This window comes from Limanda limanda, chromosome 8 (assembly GCF_963576545.1).
Source record: "Limanda limanda chromosome 8, fLimLim1.1, whole genome shotgun sequence".
Lineage (NCBI taxonomy): Eukaryota > Metazoa > Chordata > Actinopteri > Pleuronectiformes > Pleuronectidae > Limanda > Limanda limanda.
The window spans coordinates 10665893-10678064 of NC_083643.1; the positions used below are offsets into that span (position 1 = coordinate 10665893).

The 12172-nt window shown below is 44.9% G+C and overlaps 1 protein-coding gene across 5 annotated transcripts in view; it reads left to right on the plus strand.

Annotated features, from left to right (window-relative positions):
• furinb (furin (paired basic amino acid cleaving enzyme) b) overlaps positions 1–8930 on the plus strand; it is a 75067-nt gene extending 66137 nt beyond the window's left edge. Inside the window, exons 8-16 of one of the 5 annotated variants that reach the window (XM_061076981.1) lie at positions 386–598; positions 3324–3424; positions 4928–5031; positions 5742–5859; positions 6157–6336; positions 6555–6682; positions 7193–7321; positions 8221–8537; positions 8601–8930. In XM_061076981.1, coding sequence (XP_060932964.1) covers positions 386–598; positions 3324–3424; positions 4928–5031; positions 5742–5859; positions 6157–6336; positions 6555–6682; positions 7193–7321; positions 8221–8537; positions 8601–8930 — 1620 coding nt within the window. Of the gene's footprint in view, positions 1–385; positions 599–3323; positions 3425–4927; positions 5032–5741; positions 5860–6156; positions 6337–6554; positions 6683–7192; positions 7322–8220 lie in introns of all 5 variants that reach the window. The other 4 variants (XM_061076983.1, XM_061076980.1, XM_061076982.1 and 1 more) reach the window with 4 other exon arrangements.
• The last annotated feature ends 3242 nt before the right edge of the window (positions 8931–12172 follow it).

Below are 12172 nucleotides of genomic sequence, written 5' to 3' on the forward strand. Positions count from 1 at the left end.
CAACTGGACTAAATGGATGTCCCATGTATTTGGTTTATTTCAGGAGCATGCAGTCTCCCTGCCAGATGTCATGATGTCATTTGTCAGACCCCTAAATTATATTCAGCTTGGGTAGATTCTGTAATTACATTTCTTCTATTTGTTATCTGATGTTCTGCCGCAATTATTCCCCTGTCATTATGATGCATTAATAAGAGCTGTGCCTCCAGCAGCTCAGTATTTCTGGAAGAAAGCACATAAATGACAAAGCGTTTAAGAAGTGAGAGCAACGTCTTTGTCAAAGCCAATTTTTCACACTTAGCACAGCTCTTATTGCTTTATCATCTCTCTTATTACACGTGGATCACAATTGTGTGAACCCCGTGTGTGTTTCTGTTCCTCACAGGGACGCGGCGGACTGGGCTCCATCTTCGTGTGGGCCTCTGGTAACGGCGGCCGCGAGCAGGACAGCTGCAACTGCGACGGCTACACAAACAGCATTTACACCCTGTCCATCAGCAGCACCACGCAGGCCGGCAACGTGCCGTGGTACAGCGAGCCCTGCTCCTCCACGCTCGCCTCCACCTTCAGCTCCGGAAACCCAGGGGAGAAACAGATAGTGGGTGTACACACAAACACACACACACACACACACACACACACACACACACACACACACACACACACACACACTGAACATATCAGCTCTTGTGGAGGATTGTTCTTATATTTCATATCCTGAGCACACTGTAAATATCAGCACCACAAAAATAGCAGACTAACCCTGCACACTGTCAAAGTTTTTTCATGCAATGTTTGGCTGTGAGATCTTCATCTGGCAAATAGTTTGTGACAAGTCGTCTTAAAGAATTTTAACCATGCAAGCATTTCCCCGCATGCAATGACTAACAATACAGATAATTCTTAAGGCTCCAAAGGCTGAACTGCATTTTCAAAACAATAAATTCCTAAATATGTTTTGGGTTGTATTTGTATATGAGCCTATAGGGATAAGAGCCTGATATCACAGATATATTAGGATTTATGTTATATTTTAAAGAGTAAACAATTCAGAAAAGATGTTAATAAGTAAAAACAAAATATATTTTCTTAATTCAGTTCTCAATATCTGGTTGTATTTCTTTTTTCTTTTTTAATCTTGGTTATATATAATACAGTTATGGTAGAACTGTAAAATATCAAACCTCAATCCTGACACTGTCCTAGTGATTTGTTTTTGTACATTGATTTCTGCATTTGCCTAAAAAGCCCATATATCTGTGTGACTCTAATAGAGATACATTCACAGAGCGTGTGAGATACAACATCCATTTATAAATAGATCCTTCATAATAAATACAACAAGACTGAAAGTTCAGTAGGAGCAAACACGACACAAGTTATGTAACCACTCTCCCACTATTCTATTAAGACTGCACACGTTCTTATATTCTATGTGCTCATTAATGGATCCTTTTGTAATACACTTTGAATAGTCATCAATCCGATAGATGTTGATGCCCGAACATCCACAATAACCGTGTTCAACTGTACGTACGCATTAATCCTGTTCCTCTCAAATCAGAAATAAGCATCCGACTGTCGGAATCACAGTGACTGATGTGTGACGGCGAGCGAAGCTGACAAACAGCGAGATGTCACAGACTTCCTTCACGCTGTGTGTCAGCTGAATAAAGACTTGCCTCCGGGACAAAGAATAACATTGAACAACCACAAATCTGCCGTTCCCTCCGAAATGCTCCAGAGGCGTGCTGCAGGCGGCACAGCACAACTCATCAGATGGGCCAAATTGAAGTCATTTTCAAATATACCACAGCAGCGGCCTTGTGTTGAGGCTTTAGCAGGCAGAGGCTGCCATTTGTTGCATCAGCAAATTCATGCAGTTTTTTCCTTTGTCCAAAACTGCTATTTATGCTCCCTTTGTCTGCTTTTTGTGTGCGCTACATTTGTTTGTTTGTCAAATCCCAAGCAGAGCGGGTTTCTGAAAAAGTCCCACATGGACTGACAAGTAGCTCATTTGGACAGATATGGAATCCTGGGTACCGCGAAGTCACCGATTTCACCAACGAGACAAAAAATAAAGTTAATGGCCGTGTGTGTGTCTGTGTGTGTGTCTGTGTGTGTGTCTGTGTTTGTGTCTGTGTCTGTGTTTTTGTGTGTGTGCAGCAATTAAATGATCTGGTGTTCACAGTCCTAGAAGGAAGAAAATGTAGCTGTTTGCAAATGACAAAACTCACTAATTGCCCATCATGCTTTGTGCAGAACAGAAATTCAAACACAATTAATATGTATGTGTATACATACTCTATATTAGAGCCGACCGATGTGGATTTGCCATTAATGATATTTTACATCGGCTGATATTTTTTTTATTAAAACAATTTACAATAATTCCTGAGATGTGCTTTTGAACGAGGAGGCGGCTCAGAGCAGCTCCAGCTGAACAAGGAGTCAGTGGATGGCTGTAATCCGATTACTCTTCAGTTTAAAAGCAGCAGAGAGCTGGAGGAGACTGACACATGATGTGATTTTTATTTTTTCATGTAATTTCATTTCTATGAAACTCAGAGAAGCAGAAAATCCTCACATTTGAGAAGCTGGAGCCACAAAATATTTGTACTTTTCCTGATTAATAATTTCGCTGATAGCTCCAATATTAAAAGTGACAACAGCTGCCGACAACAACACAACCTTGGGGGGAAGTTTTGACTGAAATATGACTTGCCTTTGTGTTATTTGATCCATTTCTGAGATCTAAGAGTTGGCCGGGTTGGACATCTAACACACGTCCTCTCGCTCTTTACGCCTCTGACACGTAGACTTGTGATGTCGACCATTAGCGCCACAATCTGTCAGGTCAAAAGTTACAAACCCAGAGTATGTCCCGGGCCCTCACCGCTCACCGTGCCCTCTGGCTCCTCTCTCATCTCTGACATGTCCTCATCGTGACCCACACAGGCCTCATTAACTCTCTGGCACTGCCACAGACGGAGAGCGGGATCGTACCCAGAGCGCTCACACACTGCGGCTCACCGCTGGCCGGGCTGAGTTGGCTGACCTTCACTGCCCCAGCTGTGACCCTCTGGCAGCGATGCACATCTTTCAGACTACACCTACCTGCTCCTCCTCCTCCTCCTCCTCCTCTTCCTCTTTCCACCACCCATCGCTGCAGGCACAGCTCCCGTCGTCCCGAGCCTTCCTCTGACTTACACCTCAACCTCTCTCAGCGTGAATCTGGCCCCATGCTGCTGAAGTACTAAAACCCATCGTGTGATCTTAACCGAGTTTCTCTGTGCTCTTCTCTCCCGTCTCCCGTCTCCAAGGTGACCACGGACCTCAGGCAGAAATGCACGGACAGTCACACGGGGACGTCTGCCTCCGCCCCACTGGCTGCTGGGATCATCGCTCTGGCTCTGGAGGCCAAGTGAGTGAGGACAGTCTCGTATAACAAACAGTAGCCTTTTTTTTGTTATGCTTTTACATTAGAAAACCATAAGAAGGGTTTTATTTACAAACTCAGAAAGCTGCATTCAGGTGAAAATAAATGAGGGTTAGTGTCAGGGTCCTGAGAACCACTCATTCAAATCACAAATTTCTGGAGGCGTGTGTTTACGTGCACTCGCGTTTGGGAATTGGCGCTGGGTTTTTTTCCCTCGGAAAATAAAGCTTTGGATAATCAGTTAATTAGAACGACGAACCGGCAGCTGCAGCCGACACAGATGTCTGAATACCTGTGGGGCAGCCGATGAAGATTTTCGCTGTCATGATTGGTCACGCCGGACCCTCCAGGTGGTTTCTGCCAGCAGCTCTGACGTGTCCTCCGTTATCTTTGGTCGTATCACGTCTGAGTGTTATGTCCTCTTATCAAACTGCAAAGCTCTGCTCTGCATAATTTGCCTCGACTCCACGTCGGCCCTCAGCTGACAGGTGTCGGATCCGTGCCGCCAGGATTAACCTCACCGCCCGGTTCCAGTACGTCCCGGCTTTTATCTCTGCACTGTCACCTCTAGTATCATAAAATGAAGGGCAGAGACTGACAGAGCTCACACCGTGTAGTCCCTCTCAACACACACACATTTACACACACACACACACACACACCACACGGCCTCCTGACAGACAGCAGTAATAACAAGCTTCCTGGTTTAACAGACTGGGACCACACTGGAATTCACAGAGATGGAATCATTTAACAGGCAGAGTGTTTTGGAGAGTGTTTTATTCGCTCTCGGCCGAGGTGACATTGACTTTTATTTGTGGTGGTGGTGCGGTGGTGGTGGCGGCGAGACGCTGATGCAGAGTGTCAGAGGTGATCTGCCACAGCGCCGTCCTGCCTCTCTATTTCTGTCGGCCGTGGCGTTGCTCTCGGTGAACGCCATGTGATTCATGCGTTTTATTATCTTAACCCGCAGAGCAGGTTTCTTTTCCTCCTCGATGACCTAAAGGCTCCTCTATATTAAAAAAAAGTGTACACCCTGAATCCCAGACCTCATTAGAAAAAATCATTACAGGGAAGTCAAGACTTAGCCCTCTGTGGTATTGTATTCCCTCTGCCACTGTATTCCCTGTCCTGGTCCACACAAAAGCTTATAATGTAGCTTTAATACTGGTGTTAAAACCTTAATTTGAGCCCATATCTTTGTTCTGCTTGACGACATCTCCCTCCGGGCTCCCTCTTCTTCTCAGTGTAATATTTCTGACATGTATTGATATCCTCTTCTGTAAAGCCTCAGCTGGATCATATTTCAGGTGCGTCTACAGACTCCTGACCTTTCGTGGTGTCCCGCATCGTTTCCTTGTTGCTTTATTGTCGTACAGCTGAAGTCACTGACACGAGGATTCTTCTCATTATGCGCATAATGCACAAAGCTATTATGTGACAGAAATTCAATACGGCCGCTCTGCTTTCCTTCCTGTGTCCGTGCAGCATGAACCTGACCTGGAGGGACATGCAGCACCTGGTGGTGAGGACGTCCCGGCCCGCACACCTCAGCGCCGGAGACTGGAAGACCAACGGAGTGGGACGCAGAGGTAGTGACTTAGAAAAACAAGCATAGGCATTATGTATGGTTTTATATTTGAGCCTCAGGCTACAGCCATTCTGCTCCATTTATGGTTCATAAATGCATCCGCCTGCTGTCCACACTGCTCCTGGCACCGTTTTAGTTTGAAAACTCCCGGGCTGCGTTTCAGTGTAGACGGACGGAAACAGATGTTTGGAAACGATGGCGTGAATAATCACAGCCGCCTGCTGATTGGTTCTTTTCAGTCATGACGTAGCCTTCACTGATTTGTCAGGCTCGTATCACATGACCCCCTTTCAAATGAAGGGACCTCGGCTCCCAGTGTAGAACACAACATGGATAAACAACCACAAGCCCTAATAATGAACTTGATTCCTTTACACTAGCAAACACAAATATATTCTTCTTTCTCAGTAAATGTATTTATCTTGTGTGACATTTTACACATAAATACACAATAATAAGTAAATGTAACTCTAACTGTGAACTTACAGAGCATTGCAGCGAGCTACAGTTCTTTATTCAGAAAGGACCTGAAGGTTAACTTCACTTCATAGGAACATGGAGGTCGTTTATTCAGTCCAGGATTGAGGAGCAAATATAAAACCTTAGTATTAGTGGATTGTTGCTTGATTGTAATTTCTCTCTCTCTGATGTTTTGTCGTCACCACCACCCACTTCTTTTCATCCCTCCATCCTTTTTTTTTCCCTCTGCAGTGAGTCATTCCTACGGTTACGGGCTCCTGGATGCTGGCGTTATGGTTTCTTTGGCACAGAACTGGTCGACACTGGGGCCACAGAACCAGTGTGTTCACACCATGCTCACAGAGCCGAGGTTAGATGTGACTCAGAGCCGTGTGTGTGTGTGTGTGTGTGTGTGTGTGTGTGTGTGTGTGTGTGTGTGTGTGTGTGTGTGTGTGTGTGTGTGTGTGTGTGTAGCATCTAATGTCTTTTATTCTCATTATGAGCACTTGCGGTTTTGTCCTGCCGCTCAGCCTGATAGATGTCACCTCATTCCCCCTCGGAGCCAGGATGCTTGTGTAAATTTGTGGCACCGTGCTATTGTCTGTGTCCATTCCTGCAGCCATACGTTAACCACTCTGCCCAACCCCCCCACTTGTCAAACCTGCAGAGACATCGGAAACAAGCTGGTGTTCAGCAAGAGTGTGGATGCCTGCTGGGGACGGCCCGAGTACGTCAGCTCTCTGGAACACGCTCAGGCTCGCCTCACTCTCTCCCACAACCAGAGGGGAAAATTGGCCATTCATCTCATCAGCCCACTGGGCACACGCTCCACCCTGCTGTTCCCCAGGTACACAGGGAAAATACACCACTGCCCACACACAACAACAACACTCCAGACCTGCTATAAATCTCTTTGTCGCCACACAGACAAACAGTATGTGCATGTGCCTCATTTCCACGTATGCACAAATACTACCAAGTATGCTCGAGGGAAAAACACCCTATTTGCATCTGAGCACAAAATAACAAAGAAAACCCCTTTTCTTTCTTTCTTTCTTCTTCCAGGCCCAATGACTTCTCCTCGGAGGGATTCAACGACTGGGCCTTCATGACCACCCACTCGTGGGACGAGGATCCTCAAGGGGAATGGACCCTGGAAATTGAAAATGTGGCGGCTAACGGACGAGACTATGGTACATTTACGCCAACTCGAGGCTGTGTGCATATTTTCATGCTTCCCTGAGTAGCCTCTCCTCAGTTCTCCCTGTTCGTCTGCTCCGTTCCTTCTTTGCAGTTTGTTTGTGAGCAGCCAGAGCGGCTCAGCGCCACAGATTGATTCCGCTGTAAGAAAAGTGACTGGCAACCTTTTGATTATCCGTCAGTATCCTGAGAATTTTCTCGTTATTTGCAACAGACGGTCTGCATTTTATTTCAAAAGGCAAACCTCAGCATTATGGTGAAGAAGCGTTAACTCTTTATGTCCTAGAGCTCTCCTGTGGCTTTGTTTACTCAGAGCAGGGGGGGTGAGATGGGAAAACCTCTTTTCCTCCGCTGGTGCTGATCCTTTTCAGTGATGCTCTAATCCCTCGTTTCCTCTCCTCTCCTCCGTATGCCCTCCACCCAGCCAGTTTGCACTGTTCCCTCTCTGAAAAGGGCTGAATTGATATTCTCCTCCACCTCCTCCCTCTCTCCTTCTGCCTCAGGTGTGCTGACTCAGTTCACCCTCCTCCTGTGGGGCACTGGCCCCAGTGTCGTCAACCCCTCGTCGTCCGATTTCCCTCGACCGTCCAACAACAGCTGCAAGACCTTCGACGCCCAGCAGATCTGCATCGGTGAGATCACTAGAGCCGACACACACACACACCAAAGTTAAACAGGCTCATTTGTATTTTCGCCGGCTCACAGTCGAGGTTATAAAAAAAAAACAGGCTCCAGGTCAGACTGCTTTCGTTATTTTAATTTGTGAAAAGCGAATGTTGTGAATACAGATTGCTTTACAAGGCTGTTTATGTGCTCCGTGAAAAAGCAAGTAGCCATATGTCATGTTAGTGTGAATCAGAGTGTGGGACGTATGGAGGAGCAGCCGGGGGAGATTAAACCTGTGTTAGTGCAAGAGGTGCTGGGCTGAAGACGATGACTCCCTCATTGAAAGGCAGATGAGGTCCTGAAGCAATCAGACATTTCCTTCTACAAATCAAATCTATATTGTATACATTTAGAGGTCACACTTTATTCTACTTATGTGATTTTCTAATAACTTCAAAAAAATTAAGTTGAAGGTTCCTCAGAAGGTCTGATCTGGATTTGGTGATTTTTTATGGAAAGAAAAGTACAAACTTTCCCTCCTTCTTTTAACAAATTTAGTGTCTTGTCTGTGAGGTTGAGATTTACAGGCAGTAATACAAGGCCATAAAGTTTTGAACTAAAAACTTAACATTAACATGAGTTTAATTTGATCTCACTTTTTATCAGCCATTAAGATTTTATCGCTGTTTTCTACATAAAATACTTTGTAAAGCACCAAATATTGAATAATAAACTCTGAGTTTGACTTTGATTCATTTTGTTAGTCAAACAACAGAAAATTTGATCAAAGTAATTAATCAATGTAAACTGAAATTGAATATATAATATTATATTTTTATCAGATCAACTTTTTTTTGTTGTTCACAAATCCTAATTTTCCTGATAGAGCTTAACACCCCTCTTTCCTCTCCCTCTCTCCATCCAGAGTGCAGCCCCGGCTTCTCCCTCTTCCTCCAGGGTTGTGTGAAGTTGTGTCCTCCGGGCTTCACGTCGGGGCCGCAGCTGCTCAACCTCTCCCTGGAGAACTGGGTGGACCTGTCCTCCATCCAGGCCTGTCTCCCCTGCAACCCCTCCTGCCTCACCTGCTCTGGCCCCGGCCCCACAGACTGCCTGTCCTGCCCCCCTCACACCCACCTGGTCCTCACCTCCTGCCTGCACCAGAACCAGGTCCAGCGGAAGTCCCCTCCATCCGGGGGTCTCCAGGGAGACGCAGTCCAGCCGCACCAGGAGATCCCGGCCGCTGTAGACAACAACGTCCAAGAGGGCGAGGAACCCCCGGGGCTCAGCGCCACTCCGTCCACTCAGCTGCCCGTCGTGGTGGCCGTGCTCAGCTGTGCCTTCATCCTGGCTGCCTTCGGGGGGGTCTTCCTCCTGCTGCAGATGCGCTCGGGTGGCGCCGCGCTGGGCTGGAGGACCAAACTGCCCTCTCTGTTTTCAGAGACGAGGGGGGTGCGGGTGGGTTTTGGTTTTGGCTTCGGCCAAGGACGGGAGAGGAAGACGCGGATATGTTACAAGGGGATCCCCACTGTGTGGGGGGACGAGGACATGGTCGCCTACGAGTCTGAATCAGACAGCGAGGAAGTGGACAGGAACGGCGAGAGGACACATTTCATCAAGACGCAGAGCTCCATCTAGATGAGCCTGCGTCTGCTGCCATGGCGACAGGTCCATGTGAGGAGGTGAAACAAGAGGGACAACCCCAAAGACGCTACATCCATACTACTACGTTTTTATTTGACACATCAACACCCGGCGCCCAAACTACTATGGAGTTTTAGAGTCAATAAAACTGAGAAGTGATCACTGATTTAGTTTGAAAACTATGTAGCTGCTTTTTAGTCTGGACGGGCAGAAGCAGAGCTGACGTAGGCCCTCACCGCTGCTTGCTGATTGGCTCTTTTCGGACACCAAGCCTTTGCTGATTATTCTTCATTAAAAGCTCTAGTGCAGTTAAATTCTACATTTTCCCGCTTGTATGTGTAGGAGACGAGCTATAATTCGAGCAATCTGCGACGTTGGGATGGACGGGGATTCAAATTGTCATGAAGCCAAAACCCTCGATTAAACAGATCATTTTGGTTTAAAAACTTGTTTTCAAACAAAAAAAAACGTAGTAGTATGGATGCAGCCAGACAAAAACAAAACGCAGGCCTTACTGTCCCATCAGCATCTCATCCACTCTCATCCACATCCACTGAAGAGTCAAACATCTGGATTTCATGTATTTATTTACATTGATTAATTTATCTCATTAATGTTCTGATTCCAGATGTATTTATTATTATGCATTTGAGAACTTTTTTTGTCGAGTTTATTCAAGTGGTTTAGTATTGTACTTCCTTTACTTAAAATTGGAGGGTTGCAATAAACAAAAGGGTCAAAGCAGCAGCAGCGATATCCTGGTCGCAGGTAAAGGAAAGGCCTCCAGAAACATCGAACACTACAGTTCCCATAATGCAGCTTAATGGCCTTATTCGATTCTGCCCTGTCTGGTAAATTCTCATTTAAGTCCACTCTCCAATATCACAAAGCCAGAGCCGACAAAACCCCCAGTGACATTAAGTATGAATGTGACAAACAGGTCGTCACCGATCCAATAATCTGTCTTTGTTTCTCTTTTTTGTATCAGACACTTGACAGATTTCTTTGTGCCCGAGGTTGTGATGTTGACAAGTTGTTATTAATCGTAGGAAAGCTTCTTCTTTTTTTTTATCTGAGTATTTCTGCAGCTTCACTCTGGGACAACATGAGAAAACATCCTGCAGCTGTTTGATGAGCAGCAAACTGTGGAGGATGTTCTGCTTTCAATCCGGCCACAGTGGAAACCGCCGCTAAAGCACAGACACATCAGATAAAACATCATATTGACTTATCGCAGCGTTCTGCTGTTATTTGAGGGAAGTAAAAAAAAAAAAAAAATCTCTCACTGACCTTTACAGCATTTTTCTTTTCGGAGCAGATATTGATTTTTTTGGGGCTTTTCTCCCAGAACGTCTTCATCAGGGTAAAGCTTGTTTCCCCCTTTTTCTATAGTGAGCACCGTTCAGTGACAGACGAACACACGACTTATTTCCTCCATTTATGACAAACTGAATCAAAAGGATCGAATGTGACAGTGATTTCAAAAAAGAAGAAAAAAAACGAACTGATCTTGTATTTGCATTTTCTATGTTTGTTTTATATCCTTTTTTATTTAACTGACGATGGATGTTAATATTGTGGAGATTCAGTTTCAAACTGGAATAAAAAATGACTTTGACTATTACATGTGTGTCTCTGCTTTCCGATTGGAAAACTCTTATTTTTTTTAATGAATGTTTAAACTCAGCCGCTGACACACCGGCAGAAGAGCAGCTGGTTCATTACTTCTTCATGGCCGTGTGTCATTGTTGCGAGCGTGTTTCCTTCACTCTGGGTTGCCAGTGGTGAATCTTCCCCAAGATATCCAGTTGCCAAAAAGCCTTCAAGACACTGTTCTCTCCAACCTCCAATATGGCGACACCCACGTTCCCCTTTTAAAGTTTAAATGGACACAGACGGACGAGGTTAGAGAGAGAAACAAAGACAACCTGCAGCAGCTTGGTTCATCTGCAGCTTCCCTCTGAAACACTCTGTACACAGGCTGGTTACTGGGTTCATGGGTGAGGATACATTCATTCCGTGGCCCTGTAATTAGATCTCGCTGCTGAATTCACTTTCCCTCGCGCGCATCACGCTTTGCATTATAAATAGTTCATATGCGCGAAAGTAAACGTGTGAATTTGAAAGAGTTCGGAGCTTTTTATCTCCTCGTTCACACCTTCGTCACATTTTTTCTGCTAAGTCTGGTTTTCATGTATTTATTTCTCCATAAGCCCTGTAGCTTGTATTAATTAGCTGCCATGTACAGAACGCTGCTGCCGACTAACTGAGCTTGGCAACGAGAAACTCTAGAATAATTAAAACGGCACCAAGTAGGATGGCAGGAGGCAGAGCGCACACGTCTGCCAAGGCCCAGCAGTCACATTCAATTCAACCAAGCTGCACCAAATTTCACACACTTATGAGTTCCTCTTTTGTAAGATCCAGGAAATATTCCCGGGGAAACTGGTAAAAATGTCAAAAGGCGACCTTTTGCAAAATGTGATAAAGCTTCTTTGTCCAAATCCAAAATGTAATGGCCCAGTTTCCATCCTTCCAGCAAGTTTCATGGAAATCAGTTCAATAGTTTTTGTTTAATAGTACTACCTTTTACTAAGAGTTCAAATAAATGGCCAAACTTTAAGGTGAAAGTAAAAGTACCACATTAACTATTCTACTGCTCAGATATCCAGTAGCTCCCAAAAAAGACAGATCTGATTTGATCAAATAAAAAAATATTAAAATAAAGTAATAAAGTACTTCTAAATATACTTAATTAAAAGTTGTAGCCTTTGCCCTAATGCAACAGTTTACTACATCATTATGGCCGAGTTTTGGTGGTGACCTTTTCTGAATGATTCTCATCATTTCTTCTCCAGTGATGCTGCTGCAGGTTCACGCTGCTGTTCCTGAAGGAGGCGGGGTCTAATGTTTCCTGCCTGCTCTGATTGGATCAATCAACCAATTTGCCTCCAACTGTTGTGAACATGAAACAATGCTTTATAAAAATGTGTTGGAGTTTAAAGTACAGATATTTGCTGATGGGTGTAGAGGAGTAAAAGTATATGAAAAATGAATCTACTTAGGTACCGGTACGTAGAGAAAAGTGCACCAAGTAGATTATTGACCCCAAAACATCCCATCAATGAATCCTGTTGACAAACCCTCATTCCCCAACCCTAACAAACAACTGGTAACAAATGGCCTAATAAACTAAATAGATGCACGCACGATCACAAACTGGGAAAGACACTAGT